Below are 14,599 nucleotides of genomic sequence, written 5' to 3' on the forward strand. Positions count from 1 at the left end.
AGAGACACACCTACGGACGGAGGGACAGACGGACACGGGGACAGACACACGGACACGGGGACAAACGGACACGAGGACAGACACACGGACACGGGGACGGACAGACGGACACAGGACAGAGAAATGGACACGGGGACAGACACACGGACATGGGGACAAACGGACACGGGGACAGACACATGGACACGGGGACAGACACACTCCGTAGCCTGAATTCCCCCCCTGCTCATCTCCTCAGCCCCCCCAGCTCCTCCCCCGGGGGACCCCCTCCTCTGCGCACGTACTCGATGTACTCCCGCTTGTTCTCGTTTGTCACCATGATCTCGGAGCCGTTGGGCTTCAGGTCCACCTGGTACGTCTGGAATGGGAAAGGGAACACCCCGAGCACAACATGACGCTACTTCCCGACACTCCTCGCAGGAGCCTCCCTCCCCAGGCAGCATCTTACAGCAGCAGCGGGAACTGTTACACTCTCAGAGCTAAGGAGCCATCCCACCATTCCACATCAGTAGGAGCAGCCTATCAGATAATCACTTCCACCACGGAGCTCTTGTCCACGCTCCTCAGCAAGTGAACAAACCATTCCAAAGCAAACAGCAAGGTTATTGCTCAAGACAGGGACGTAGCAGTGGGAATTCCAGGATTAAGGCTGGGCTGGTGGCAGCTTTTCTCACTCAGTGTCCCCCAACTGCTCCTCATGTGGGTGGGGAGAAGGGAAGCCACATCGTGGTGGCCTCCAAGTGGTTCCTGCATCCCATCACCTGCTTCTGGTGGATACCCAGGAGGTGACTCCCTGCACCCACATTCAACCAAGCCTTCATTAAAGCTGTTATTCATCATTAGTAATTACATCAGACGTTGTGGCTGAGTAACAGGAGGGCAGTAAATATATCAGCTAATTACTAGAGCTGTGCAAGGGGGAGGCTGGGAAGCTCTCCTCAGGGCTGGATTAACGTAAAATGCTTCAGCAAGGAGGAAACCAGGACATGAATAAATGTATCTAGGGCTAGATAAGAAATACAAGCTGACTATTCCATTAAGGAAAAGGGGAGCCTACACCCCCCTGAAACAAGTTCATTCCCTCCATAAAGACCAGCCAAGACAGTGCAGATCTAGCAAGGGCAAGGTTAAACCCCAAACAGTCCCAGGCTGGGACTATTCCCTGTGTACCACCTTCACTACTCCTCACTGCAAGTGTTTCACCCAGCTTCAAGCACTGCCCTTCACAAAGCTGCTCAGTGGCAACATCAACTCCTCCTCTGGCACTCCCAGTGTGGGGTCAGGAAGAGAAGAGGTTCACGTTCAAGGTGGGCCTACACCAACCATTAACCCTCAGTGGTCCTGGTGAGGTTCACAGCCACGATATTCCTCAGTATTTAACTCCTTCCTGGCAATCACCAACTTCGGGATAAGCTTGACATACCTGGCCAAAGTTCTCCTCGTCGATGCAGAACATGAGATCCAGCTCCGTGGGGTCGTTTTCCAGGATCCACTTCAAGGAGTTGTAGTATTCACTGTCCTACAGGTCACAGTTAAACAGGAGTATTAAATGTAGAGTTTAACTTGAAGCAGTAAAACCACCTAGAACTAGAACTCCAGGGGCTGGGAAAAGGAGAACTCCTGTATTCACACAGGTACTAGGAAGCAGGGTTTTTTCTTACACTAAGAGTCTACTCTACTCAGAGTCTACTTCTAACACGACCAAAGGCAGCTGTGGCAGAGCTAAGAGTAAGAGGAAAAGGTTTCCCAACTACTTGTGGGAATACAAGGGCCTGAACCTCCTTTTAAGGTCCTTCTGGACACTTGTAACTTGGTTTTGAGCTGGCCAGACCTTGGAAGGTTAAAAGAGAAACCCAAGTATCATCCTGTTAACTCAGTGGAAACCCTCTGTACTGTCCTAGCAGGGGACACGTGTGTTACTAACCAAGTACGTACAGACCCTCCTGAAGCTGCTGCAGCCACCACCTTGCAGCTTATGGAACTTGGAGCATTCCTGACTTTCCCCAGAGCAGTAAAACATGTAACTGTCAATGGTGCTGGGTTTGAATGTCATCATCTTACCACTGACTCCATGTCCTTCAGAGTTATCGGTTTCCCCAGCATCATCTTGTAGAAAGGTCTGATGAAGAAGCCTGGAAGAGAGAGACACACAAGGTGGAGCTGAGCTCAACGGACACTACTAATCTATTACAACTGCATTCTTCTCCCAAGCAGGACAGTGGCTTCTTCCTCAACGTGCTGCTAAATAAAAGCTCTTCAGTTCAGAAGGTTTGATTGCTGCTTTATTGTGGGGTTTCATGGGCACAAAGCACGTTTTAATGTTAAATCATTCCTCAATCACCTCACAGATCACAGAGCCATGGAATGGGTGGGCTGGGAACCAGGGAAGGGTTTGGGTTGAAGGAACCTTCAAGCTCATCCACTTCCAACAGGCCAGGTTGCTCCAAGCCCCGTCCAAGCTGGCCTTGACCACCTGAGATACCCCGCTCTAAAGCATCGCAGTTACTGCTCATAGTGTGTCATGTACTCCAAGCTGGTTCCTTTACTCACCGTCCAGGAGCTTGCCATGGTACACGGCCAGCCCGGCCACGCGGCCGATAAAGGTGAAGTAGGACAAGTGATCTTCATTACAGAGACCTGAATTAGGATTAATCTGAAGTGTGTAGTTGTCCCTTGGTTGGGGAGAGAAAAGAAAGAGCTGAATAACCACGTCTGCAAACAGCCACACACATCTCAGTAACTACTTGGTGCTTTGGGCCATCACTGATCCATCAAACCACCTTGGGATGCCCATGGTGACACCTGGGGGAGCAGGATCCCCCCTGGGCCCTGCCAGGGTGACACCAGCCACATTTGCCACAGTGCACTGGGAATTCCAGCTACATTATCCCTTCTCCTGGGATTATTCCCTCTTTCCAGCCCAGTTTCAGGGCTTCACATTTTAGGATTTTCTTTTGCAGTAGTTGCTTTAAGGAGTAGAGGAGGAGTTTATAGGCCCTTGGCCCACCCACCCCAGGGTAAAGTACATTTCCTTACTAACAGCTTAAGCTGTGTGTGCTTGACACGGACATAAATCATTACAGCTCCTCCCTGGGGATGTGCAATCCCAGCCAGCAGAGTAAACCTGGCTGCAAGCAAGGCAACGCTGAGTATTGTCCTAGTAACTAAGATGCTTTGGGAGATTTCAGTGCCAGTTTGAAAGGTTCTCTGAAAAGCAAGTAAGAAACGAGAGGCCTGATGGAGAAGAACATGCACTGATGCCCTGTGGAGGGGGATCTAACCGCTTTCTGGTGGAACTCTGCCTCTAGTGCAAAACCTGATGTATATCCCTTGTAAAGGGAAGTATTTTAATGGCCACTTACGTTGCTGAATACTCAAAGAGACCGTAATAAGGGTTAAACATCTCCTTGGACAAGAGGAAAAACCACTCTCTGGCCACCCCTCCATAGTCAAGTCCTTTCTCGGACTCAAACTCAATCCAGAGCCTGGCTTTGAGCACGTCAGGTCTCTTCACAGACATGATTCTTCTGTAGGACTCCTCGAAGATGTTATTCCTGTGGAGTTTCATCTCGAAGCGGTTGGGGATATCGGCCTGTGGGGCACAACATGGTATTACACTGGGTAGTGGTGATACACAAGTCTTCAGGCAAGTTAGTGACCAACTACATGACAGATGAGACACCTGATGTACGAAGTTTCCCCTTCCTGGTGGTCTCCAGGGCTCTCTAAGTCTACAGCCTGATAACAAGTGGTGAACTAGAACAGGTTGGAAAAGATCTTCAAGATCATCCAGTCCAACCAGCACTGCCCAGGCCACGGGTAACCCACAGCACTGAGGGCCTGGTCTGCACGGTGTGTGAACACTTCAGGGATGAGGACTCCACCACCCCTGTGGGCTCTGCTCTGCCCTTCAAAGTCCTCTGTGGGAGGTGAAACCTCAACCTATTTATACCTGAGGGCTTGTAAATAACACACCAACTGGTCCCAGTCGCAATGGGGATGGTCATTCCGGCTGCCTCATCCCTGTTGCACTCCACCTTTGGGTTTTGGTCCCTACTCAACCCCTTTAGGAGCAGGAGGAAGCGGAAGCGTGTTCTAGCACGATCCACCACCGCTGTGTGGCTCTGCTGTGGTTCCTCCCCGTCACAGTGACACTGATCCCAGCACAAAGCCCGCTGCTACTCACTGGTTTCTTCAACTTCTTCCGGAAATAGTCATACTTCTGTTTGAACTCCCTGGAGTAGGGAACTGCCTGTCAGAGAGAACCACAACCAGCCATCACTCCAGCTACCCAGCACCTGGGTACTCCGTGTTTAACACACCAGAGTCAAAGAGGTGCTATCTACACGTGTGTTCATCCAAACCCCACCAGGCCGGGAGGACAGCAGCCAAAAGGTGCCCATTGCTCATAGGTATGAAAGCCTTCAACCCCCATCTTCTGTTCATCACCTCCTTACCCTCTTCTTTCTTCTTTTAGGAACAGAGAAGAGCAAAGCCAACCTTCAACATAGTAAGTACTTGGTGTGTATTGCTGCTCTCCATGTGTCTCATTAGGAGAGGAACGTGTGTGAGATAGTGGATCTGAATATAACATCCCATGGAATATGGATCTGCACAGCAGGAAGTGGCTGCTACTCGAAAGATACAAAGTCCAAAGCAGTTTGAGCTTAAGAACAAGATACAAGCTCATGAGGACCTTAAAAGGAGGTTCAGGCCCTTGTATTCCTACAAGTTACAAGGCTCCAGTAAAGCCACAACATCATCAAACACGGTTTGGCCTCCAAGTAGGGTAGGACACAACGTGCAGCCCCACAGCTACTCACTGAGGAATGGCCATGGGTAGAAGTCACCTTTTCAGCCCGGTGTGAGTGAATCTAATAATTACCAGTTATCAAACTATATCAAAACTCTGTTTCAACTGACTTACAATGAAAATCCACCTTTTTCTGTCTTTAATCCAGAACTAAAGCCCTTCCTTCACAGACACCATCAATGGAAACAAGGTTTGGAGAGAGCCTTGAAAAGCAGAACTAAAAAGAACAGGTTTCCTGGCCTTGATCCTATTTCCAACTGCACCCCCAGTTCAAGAGGAGGAGTAGACTTAGGAAACAACTCACTCATCAAGTCAAATGGGATTTTGGGCAGGAAAAGACTGATTTTGGGTTGCAAACAGCAGTTCCATTCTCTGTCCCCTGAAGCTGCAAGCTGCAGGTGCAGTTTCTACAGGAGTTTTGTGGATGCTGAGCCATGAGTAATAAAATATAAATCACCCTCAATCATCTCACTCTGATGATAATACAACTTTACAACAGCCATTAAATAACCTTTCAGCATGTTTGCACTGTTTAAATGCAATGTGAAATGCAATTCAAGTATTGTCCCCGCACCAAAAGCACTATTAAAAGCATTAAGATGAGTCCTTAATGTTTAAATGGCTGCAAAATGGCTTTGGATCTTGTTTTGGCTTTAAAACCCCCCAAACCACACACAGGTAAGTGTTATTTATCATTTCCCAGATGGACTTACTCATTTCAGCTTTAACATTTCTGGGAATCCAAAGGATTTGTACTAGTGTCGAGCAGCACCTCAAGCATTAAGTGCGTGGGACATGACTCCAAAGCAGTTCTGTTCCAGCAAGTCACTGTTATTCATCCCAGAGCAGCTGGAATTACACCCTTGTCCTTAAAATTCCTGAGCATTTATCCCAAATAGAAAGGTAACAGCAGAAAATGGCCTAAAGCAGCTTAAAAAGCTCACTCACTCCATGTATTTAATGTCTGAACATTGATACCCAGCAAAAGCAGGTCTGTTTTCCCTAAGGCTGATGTTCTGCAGCCTCATAGTTCACCTGCACTAACTTGTGTGTCTCCTAAACCCGAGAGACCCCTTTTTGTCTCTGTTACGCTCTGGGTCCACACTCCCAACTGTCCCATAGTGGAAGGAGCTCTTCATGGAGCAGACATCAAAGGTGAGCTCCATGTCGCAGCCCTGTGGTCAGTCATGACCCAGGGGATGGGTAAATTGGACCATTTCTCCTGTATTCATCCCAAATCCCTGCTTCCTGGCCTGTTCTTGACCTCATTTGGGAAGAGGCACAACCTGCTGCTCCATGAGGCCTCCTGCCTGCACCCAGCACCCAGGAGTCCCAGTGTGTAGTGGACAACCCCCCAGCAGTACTTACTGGACCGGTAATGGCTGGGTTCTGCAGCCTGGGGTCTTCCCACTGCGTGATCTTATTATCTGTAGTAACAAAAGCAATAGTATCATTACTCCTCTGTGGCCACACTGTGAACTGATGCTGTTCTTTCTCCCTACAACTGGTTCCCTGCCGTTCCCACCACTCAGTACTCCAGGGCTGGGGAGGCTGCATTCAGCATCTCCAAAGCCCCTCCACACTCTTTAGTTGGAAACACTCCTTGGAAACCACAGAACTACAACTGGATCCAGTGGCTTTCCACTGCTTTGATCTCAACATCTGGAGAGGAACCACGTTCTACTTGGACATGGTCTTGGATTCAACTCCTGTTAGAGTTACAGGACTCTATATTATTAGGACTTCAGGCCTGCAAGGTGAAGGAACCCAAACACTTGGGCAAATGATGGATTAAGGTTACTCTTTGGAGACTTTGCATGAAGAGAGCCAAATGTCATGCTTGGAGAAGACAATGCGTGTTCCAATTTGGAGGCAATAACAGCTCTTTAGAAACAGAAAGCCCTAGAGCCTGATTTAGACCCCTAAGGGAGGTGAGAGGTTGTGCAGACCCATGGTGGGACGTGGGCCAAGTGCTCCTCACCAGATTCTGAACACCACAGAATCACAACAACACGATGGGGTTGCAACAAGAAGACAATGCTCCAAAAACCAAAGGAGGTGCCACCTGCAATGGCAAGTTTAGCTCATCCATTTCCTGCTCTGAGAGGGGGAACAGGAGGAGTAACACTACACCTACTTGCTGGACACGCTGCGCTGTGAACTGTATAGTGATAATCCAGGGTTTAAGGTCTGTGGTTGCTGGGGTTGGGATTAAACACACTTGTTCTATGTATTTGTGGCTATTGTAGGTACAAGCAAAGAACAAACCCACTTGTGTTTAACCACCATGTTACTACCGTTGGAAAAGACCCCCAAGTTTGGAGCATCCCAAGCTGGTTTTAAAATGGGCTGGGATTTGAGGCGGAATTCCTAAATGTTAACTGAAGGAAATCCATCAAGATCACAAGGAATTGGATCCATCAGTTAAGTTACTGTTAAAATACTACTTTATTTCCCTTTACACATGAAGTCTGGTTAGTGCTGAGGGAAATCCTGGAGGAAGGCCATTGAGTGGCAGCTCCAAACCCCCATGGGATCCTCCAAAGGGTGACTCCTGCTCTGGCCTCTTCTCCTCACTTCATCCTGCTCAAACTTCCTTCTACAGAGTGCACTGGGTTTATACAACTCATTTCTTACACCTAGTTGAATCTGAGAGGTGGTTTTTATGCAGTTTGGAAACTGCAAGTTCTTTCTTGCCTTGGGGTCCTCAGTGTGTATGATGCTATGGACAGATCTTTGTCCAAGTTCCTTCTCCTCTAGTCCCTTCCCACTAGTTCTTGCACTCTGGGAGCCTGTGCCAAGGCACTACCAGGGCTGAAGACATTAGGGTTACTACAGGTGTTACTACATCACAGGCTGAGTTAACTCGTGCCCAGCTGGTATTTTCCATGCCCTTTTCAATCAGGACTCTGCTTATTATTCCCATTCTGAGCACCACTTTACAAGTCTTATTGACCAGCCTCTTGCTTCCCACTCCAGCAGGCTCATTCTGCTTCCTCACCCTGTCCCAGTGAGCACCTCACCCCTCCTGCACTAATGAGTAAATCCCCCCTAAAACACTGCTCAAATGACTAGTGTATATGCTGAAGCATGGTGGAGCCAAGAGGGGTGTTGAGGGGATCGCATGTAACACATCCATCCCTCTGTCAGCCACTGGAAACTGTTCTGGATCTGCTTGGAAAACCTTGTTTTCCTTCATGACACCTTCCAACAGGTAGGTTACATTTTCCTCTAAGGCTCCTGGGAAATGCAGGAGTACATGCATCCTGCAAGGAATAGGGAACAGTGTTCTATTCAGGGATGGTGAATGCTGCTGCCTACAGGCTGAGCATGAAGTAGGGACTATGGGTCCTGCAGAAGTTAGACCTGCTTCTGGTTCAAACCTAAAGACACTGTCTTTGCTGTGAAGATGAGGCCATCAGCAGAGTTGCCTTGCTACCAAATCCAGCTGAAGTCTGGATCAAAGCTGAGTGAAGCAATAGCAACAAGCCAGCCTCTCTGGGCTGCCCTGGTTCCAAACACCAACGAAAACTCACACAGTAGTTGTGAGATGCTGTAGTAAGACAGGGCTACAATGAAACATCACTTACACTAGAACTTCACTAACAGAACTGAAGAATATTAATGGGCTGGGTGCAGTTTGACATGCTATAAATAGGAAATAAGATCAGAATCAGCACTGCCACAAGACCTTCTTCAAGGAGAGGTCCAAGTACTCAGGAGTGCTCATTTCTCCACTGCCTGGATGTGGAGATGTGGCTCCATGAGCTCTTCTCATCTTATTTTCTATTCCTAGTGTAGAGTATCATTTATTAAGTGCAAAATAAGCCATGGGATCATCAACAACACCAACAACGAATCCAAAATATCAACGAGAACAAAAGAAACCACAGAGAAGGGATGTTAATGCTTCACAAGTCAGAGAGGGACAAAGCTTGATGAGCCGATTAAAAGCAAGCTTCCAGGTAGGATACAGTACCGTACGAGGGCACTAAGTCTCTGGTATCAATGTCTCCACAAATCAACACCTGGCTTCCTAAATGAAGAGTAAAATTACAAAGCTTTCACTTCAATCTTTAGTAGCTCCCTTTGTCTATTTGCTGTAGGACCCGAGGGCTTACTTACTATGGTCTATGTAGAACGTTCGTCCGTCCAGGTGTATTCTTTCCTCCCAACCAGGCTGGAAGGGGGCAACAAAGAGAGAAAACAAGTGAAACACTACTACAGCTTGAAGCAATACATCATCCACACTGACACAAATCAGCTCATAGGTGCTTGTGAGGTAGAAAACACGAATGATCACAGAGGCTTTATGTTGAGGCCAAACATCTTGGAAGAGTCAAATCCAATACAGTAGTTTTTAAAGCTGGGAAACTTCTTGCATCAGGGTTTATACTCATTGCCTGCTAGAGGGAAATGATGACAAATGTTGTCCATCACTGCTTAGGATTGAGACTTTCTGCTTCCACTTCTGAATCATATGTGTATATAATAAGTATGGACACCAGGACCCCATTAGAGTGGGACAACAGTCCTAGTCCTCCATTCCTCCCTTTTATCCATTCCCTTTCCCAATGACTGTAGTAGAGAAAGGAGACTAAATGGCACACTCTTAGGATATGCAGTGCTCTCCAGCCTCATGAGTCTGGACTCATTCCACCTCTATGGTGTCCAAGAGCTTCAGAGCTCTATAAAATATAGATGAGGCATGATTTCATTTCAATCTGGTGCGAGAAACTCTTGTTCTATTATGTAGTCACTCTTCCCCCACTCATAAATGGAGTGTGTAACTGAGTTTAGACCTGCTACAGGTTCTGCATTTCCAGTGATGCGTGTCAGGCTCTCCTGATTTCACTGGTGAGGCTTAAGGATGCTTTGGAGGTGATCATCCCATTCCAAAGGCTTTGTTTTGTCCTAAAGCAGCAGCACATAGAAATAAACCCAAGGGGAGATTCTCCCAAGCTCAAAGCCTCAGATAAGCACAGAAACATGCAGTCACTTCCGAAATACCACAACCTCATTCCTGCATCACCCTAAAGCCTTCTGGTGCTGTATCTAAACACAGCTTTAGTGTTGTCAGACAAGGGATGACAGCAACGTGCGTGCCCACATACAGCACGTGACTGCAGTGAGGGATCAGAGGATGTATAGCACATCTATAAAACACATACACATCAGCACTTACAGGAAGAGGGCCCAAATCATTTGGGTTCAAAGATGCTTTTGATCTCAAATGCACTGGGAATTTCAGCCTTGGGTCCTCCTGGAACAGAAACATGGAACTGTAAATCCAACGGCTCGACTTGGATCTACACACAGAGGGTGGAGTAAAGCAAAACATACACAGTTGATAGAACGTTTGGTCTCTGGATCTTAGGCAGAAGTTCTTCCCTGGGGGGGTGGTGGGACATTGGAATGGGCTGAAGGGAGAAGCTGTGGCTGCCCCATCCCTGGCAGTTTTCAAGGCCAGGTTGGACACAGGGGCTTGGAGCAACCTGCTCTAGTGGAAGGTGTCCCTATGGGAACAGGATGAGCTTTAAGGTCCCTTCCCACACAAACCAGTCTGTGACTGTATGAAGTAAGTCTCCCTTCTCCGAGAGCAGCAATGGCAGCACTACAGGGAGGAAAGGAGCTGCTCCAGCCTGTTGCTACTGCACAGAACCATGGAGGAGACTGACTGAGATTCAGGACAAGTTGGGCTGCTTTTAAAGACAAACAGCCCAGTAAAATGGGGGCACAGAGACACACTGAAGAGATGCCAAGTGGGTGGCAGGTGATGGTGCAGTTTCTCTTACCCACGTAGTGGTTTTGGTGTTGTGGTCGATGAAGAAGGGCCGGCCGTTGGGCGCTATCCGCATCTCCCAGCCAGGAGGGAGGAAGCTTTGAGCAACTTTATGTTGTGGCTTAGGGGAGTTGTAAGGGGAGGGCTGTGGAGACTGGGGGTTGGAGAGGGTGTCCTTCACCGCCCTGCGCACCGGGGAGTCCTTCATACCCTGCATGGAGAGAGGGATTCACGTCCATCACACGGTGTCCAGCACTGCCCAACGAATTGAACCTGGGTTCACAGCATCCCACATGGAATGAATACCAGAACCAAGGAATGAATACCAGGATTAAGTGCTGGGCCTGGTTTCTAGGACTTCCTTAGCTCAATTCTGCTCCTATTCAGGCAATTCTCTAACTTAGCCTACATTTAGTTACCAGGTTTTGAGTATTCTATTAGAGAACAGGTAGTAGTATCTAACTATCTAGATACTTAGAAGTTAATTCAAGCTTTATCTGCAGCTTGGTTTGAGCCTCATTTGGACGTGCCACCCCTGGAGACATGGTAGCTGAGCAAACCAAACCATCACATGGATGCAGCATTCCATGACATAAAAGTGAACACCATGCTCCAGTAGTTAAAGGGTGGCTCCAAAGAAGATGGACACTCCCTTTGTAACAGGGAATCCCATGGGAAAGACACGGGGTGATGGGCAAAAGTTACTCCTGGGAAGATTCCAATTGGACACAAGGGGAACATGTTTCACTCTGAGAGCAAACAGCCACTGGAATCATCTCCCAGGGAAAAGTGTCCCCAGTGTTGGACACTTTTAGGATGGGGCTGGACAGGGTGCTGGGAACTAGATGATCTTAATGTGTTTCCCAACCCAACCCATCCCATTCCATGATTCTAAGTTGCAAGGACAAAGAAGGAGAAGCCTGACAGGGGTGGATACTGCTTGGTCTGGGTGTTTCTCACCTCCAGTGGAGCAGAGAGGGTCACGGTGGGTGAGCTGAGGCTGCGAGGCCGCCTGATCTGGGGCTCACTGAGGTGGTTGCTGCTGTTGGCTCCTGATCCCACCATCCCATCTTCCGCCAGCTGCACCGGGAGCGAAACCCATTAGCAAAGTGTGAGGAACACAGTTGGAACACTTCCAAACCATGTGAGGATTCACGATTACACACAGGAGCTTCAAGGTGCCTTCAAGCCAACCCATTCCACGGTTCATACCTGCATGATGGGCCGCGTCCACGTGGTGGTTCGGTTGTTGTGGTTCACGTAGTAGGTCCTGCCCTTGGCATCCTTCCGCTCCTCCCAGCCCGAGGGGAGGCCTGGGGTGGTGTGGACATAGGCCACGGAGGGCTGTGCAAGCAAGAAGGGACTGCATTGGTACCTTGCACCAGCTAAACCCATCTTTCATACACCTACGTTTAATAACAAGGAACTTACAACCTTCTTAAACGTGGTTTCTGATTTCATTCAGTATCAGCTCTTTCATGTGTCTTTTCTGACCACAGAGCTTGTGGTTCAGGTTTCCTCCTCCTCAAACAGCTACACTGACATCCCTCAAACCCTTCAACTTGTAGATGAAACATCAAACTCTGGGTTTTCATGCTTCTTCCCTAAAAAGGTGGATGCTTTTTCCTGTCATTAGTGTGGATAACTCGGTATGAAGTCAAGAGCGCCCAAGTTCTCTTTACTTTACCCCAGGGTGCCTTGAAGCAGTTGCAAGTGGGTGTAAAACCTGGAGTTAAGCCATTCTGTCAGTCACAGGTGCTGCATTCAGGGTTAGGTGTCCTGAAGACACAAACTGGAGCCTCAGCTCCAGCATGGAAAGATTCTCTTCCTCCTGTTTTAGAGGGGAGGATGCTCAGGGAGCTACACTCCACATAAATCTACACGTTGGTGAAGTTTAGTCCCTTTCTAGTTTGGGACTCCTCTTAAGACACCACTTGCTTTGCTAAGGGATGAAGAAGAAGTGTCCTGGCTGCCAGGGAAGCAACCAGAGTGCTCAGGATAAGGTGTTCTGCTCAAGGAAGTGATGGAAGCACTAACACTCCAGGAATTTCTCCTTCCCAGCAGTTGGAAGCAAAGGGCTAAACTCTGCCCATGTATTACTAATGGCACCAAAGACTTGGAATGTGGTGACTTAAAGCAGTGCACAAGAACATGAATCCCTTTAGGAACAGGAGAAGGAAACTGTAGTGCTCAGAACATGAACCAAACCACCTCCATCTGTCTGTCTGCTTTTACCATGGCTGCCCTGAAGAGGCTGTAGTGATGCAAAGGGCCTTTTCCTTACGGATGTAACATGGGAATCTACTGGTCCTTGGAGAATTCCAGGCTTAAATGCTGACATGTGGAACTGAGCTACTCCTTCTATCCCAACTACCTGCTGCTTCCAAGAAGATCCCTCGACTCTTTGCAGCCTGCTTGGAAGAGAGGAGAGGTTTGTAACCTGAAAGGAGCAGGATGCTGCACTTAAACGGGATGCTTTTGATGAAGCCCAACCTGACTTAACCCCCTTCTCCTCGCATCGCACGTTCAGAAAAGCACTCCCACATCCTTCAAACATGCCAGGATTTGAGTGAATCCCAGTCCCCCCCATGTGATTCCAAGAGAGCGCTTGATAAAGAGGCTGGTTACCGTTGGCTCCTCACCCCCTGTGACAGTGGAAGAACGAGCTCTCCTGGCTGGACCGCTCTGCTGGTAAATGACAAGGCAGGACACAGTAAGTACACTTAGTGATGGACAGGGCTGTGCTGGCAGTAAGGAAGCAGACACTCACATGAGGATCATGCTTAAGATCATAGCAAAGCCTCTGGAGTCATCAATCACTGATAAGCAAGCCAGGATCTCTTACAAAACCCACCCAAAGATCTGATTTCAAGGGTGCTTGCACCCAGTTCATTATCCTGATGATGCTAATGAAAGACTTTACTCAAAATGGAACACGATTCCCCCCCCAAAATAATCAATATTTGCATGTTCTGCCCAGAATGATGGTCTCTGGAACCAAAATGGTACATTCTGGTCATCAAGGAGTGCACAGGAATCAGATGGAAAAGGCTGAATGGACAGAGTGTGTTTTCAGGAAGGATTGAGTCAAGAGCAGCACTGCATTCAGAATAAAAGTATGTACTGAGGTGCTGGAAGATAACTTAGCATTAGCTTAGTAAGGATCAGATGTGGTGAAGATCTGGGAACATCCTTGTTTTAGAGCAATTCTGCCAGGGAAAGCAGTGTTCTCTAAGAATGAGCTGAAAGATACATCACCAAACCCAGCCTGACCCCAGCTATGGAATCCCAGACTCCATATGAAGTGAGAAGGAGCCCATAAAGTGATAGTAAGTAATGGAGAACACCTCCAGAACAGGCTGCATTGGGACTAGGAGAGCAAGAAGACACAGTAAAGGTGTAATTGTGCTGGAAACCACAGCAGGAGAGCAAGCAGAGACAGACACCACCACTTCAGGGCACTTCTTGGAGCACCAGCTATTAAACTAAAGCAAGAACAACCACTGTGGTTGCTGTAACACCCACTGTTGGGCTGTAGGCCAAAACATGTAGAACCTTCCATTGTTTACACCAGAGATGTGCGTGGTTATGATGTGAGAGGGAGTCTTTCTTTAAGAGGTACCTATAGATCTTTGCTGGATCTATAGATCTTTCCTAGGTAGAACTGGCCTAGGAAAAGGTGTAACTCAGCAGCAGAGATCACCCAACCATAAAGAAGGAAGAAGTTAACTTTGCTTTACCAAGGAGAGCTGAGACTGTTCAGCAACTGCATCCGTTACGCTGCAGGATCTTAATCTTGAAGTAGGATCCCTTTGCTGGAAGGAAAGGAAAGGAAAAGATGGTTTTAAGTTAAGGTGCCTTAAACCACGGGGGTTACTCCCTAATTTCACTGCCATTTAAGCCAACCCCCTTACAGCTCATATGGATGTTGCAGTGTCTTTAGCTTGAATCCTTCTACAGCAATGAAAACACAGCATTCCCTCCTGGAGCGGTTCCGGTTAAAA

The 14,599-nt window shown here is 48.0% G+C and overlaps 1 protein-coding gene across 1 annotated transcript in view; it reads right to left on the bottom strand.

Moving 5' to 3' along the window:
- Positions 1-226: 226 nt before the first annotated feature.
- The window catches only part of NEDD4L (neural precursor cell expressed, developmentally down-regulated 4-like, E3 ubiquitin protein ligase), a 35,461-nt gene continuing 21,088 nt past the window's right edge, over positions 227-14,599 (bottom strand). Inside the window, exons 11-24 of the mRNA XM_010016272.1 lie at positions 14,336-14,410; positions 13,224-13,283; positions 11,808-11,939; positions 11,556-11,675; positions 10,609-10,806; positions 9,999-10,073; positions 8,939-8,993; positions 6,182-6,240; positions 4,187-4,252; positions 3,363-3,592; positions 2,551-2,672; positions 2,062-2,132; positions 1,424-1,519; positions 227-358 (exon numbers count right to left, since the gene is read on the bottom strand). Of these exons, the coding sequence (XP_010014574.1) occupies positions 227-358; positions 1,424-1,519; positions 2,062-2,132; positions 2,551-2,672; positions 3,363-3,592; positions 4,187-4,252; positions 6,182-6,240; positions 8,939-8,993; positions 9,999-10,073; positions 10,609-10,806; positions 11,556-11,675; positions 11,808-11,939; positions 13,224-13,283; positions 14,336-14,410 (1,491 nt within the window). The remainder of the gene's footprint in view (positions 359-1,423; positions 1,520-2,061; positions 2,133-2,550; positions 2,673-3,362; positions 3,593-4,186; positions 4,253-6,181; positions 6,241-8,938; positions 8,994-9,998; positions 10,074-10,608; positions 10,807-11,555; positions 11,676-11,807; positions 11,940-13,223; positions 13,284-14,335; positions 14,411-14,599) is intronic.

The sequence above is a fragment of the Nestor notabilis genome, unplaced genomic scaffold, assembly GCF_000696875.1.
Source record: "Nestor notabilis isolate BGI_N333 unplaced genomic scaffold, ASM69687v1 scaffold5646, whole genome shotgun sequence".
NCBI classification, from domain to species: domain Eukaryota; kingdom Metazoa; phylum Chordata; class Aves; order Psittaciformes; family Psittacidae; genus Nestor; species Nestor notabilis.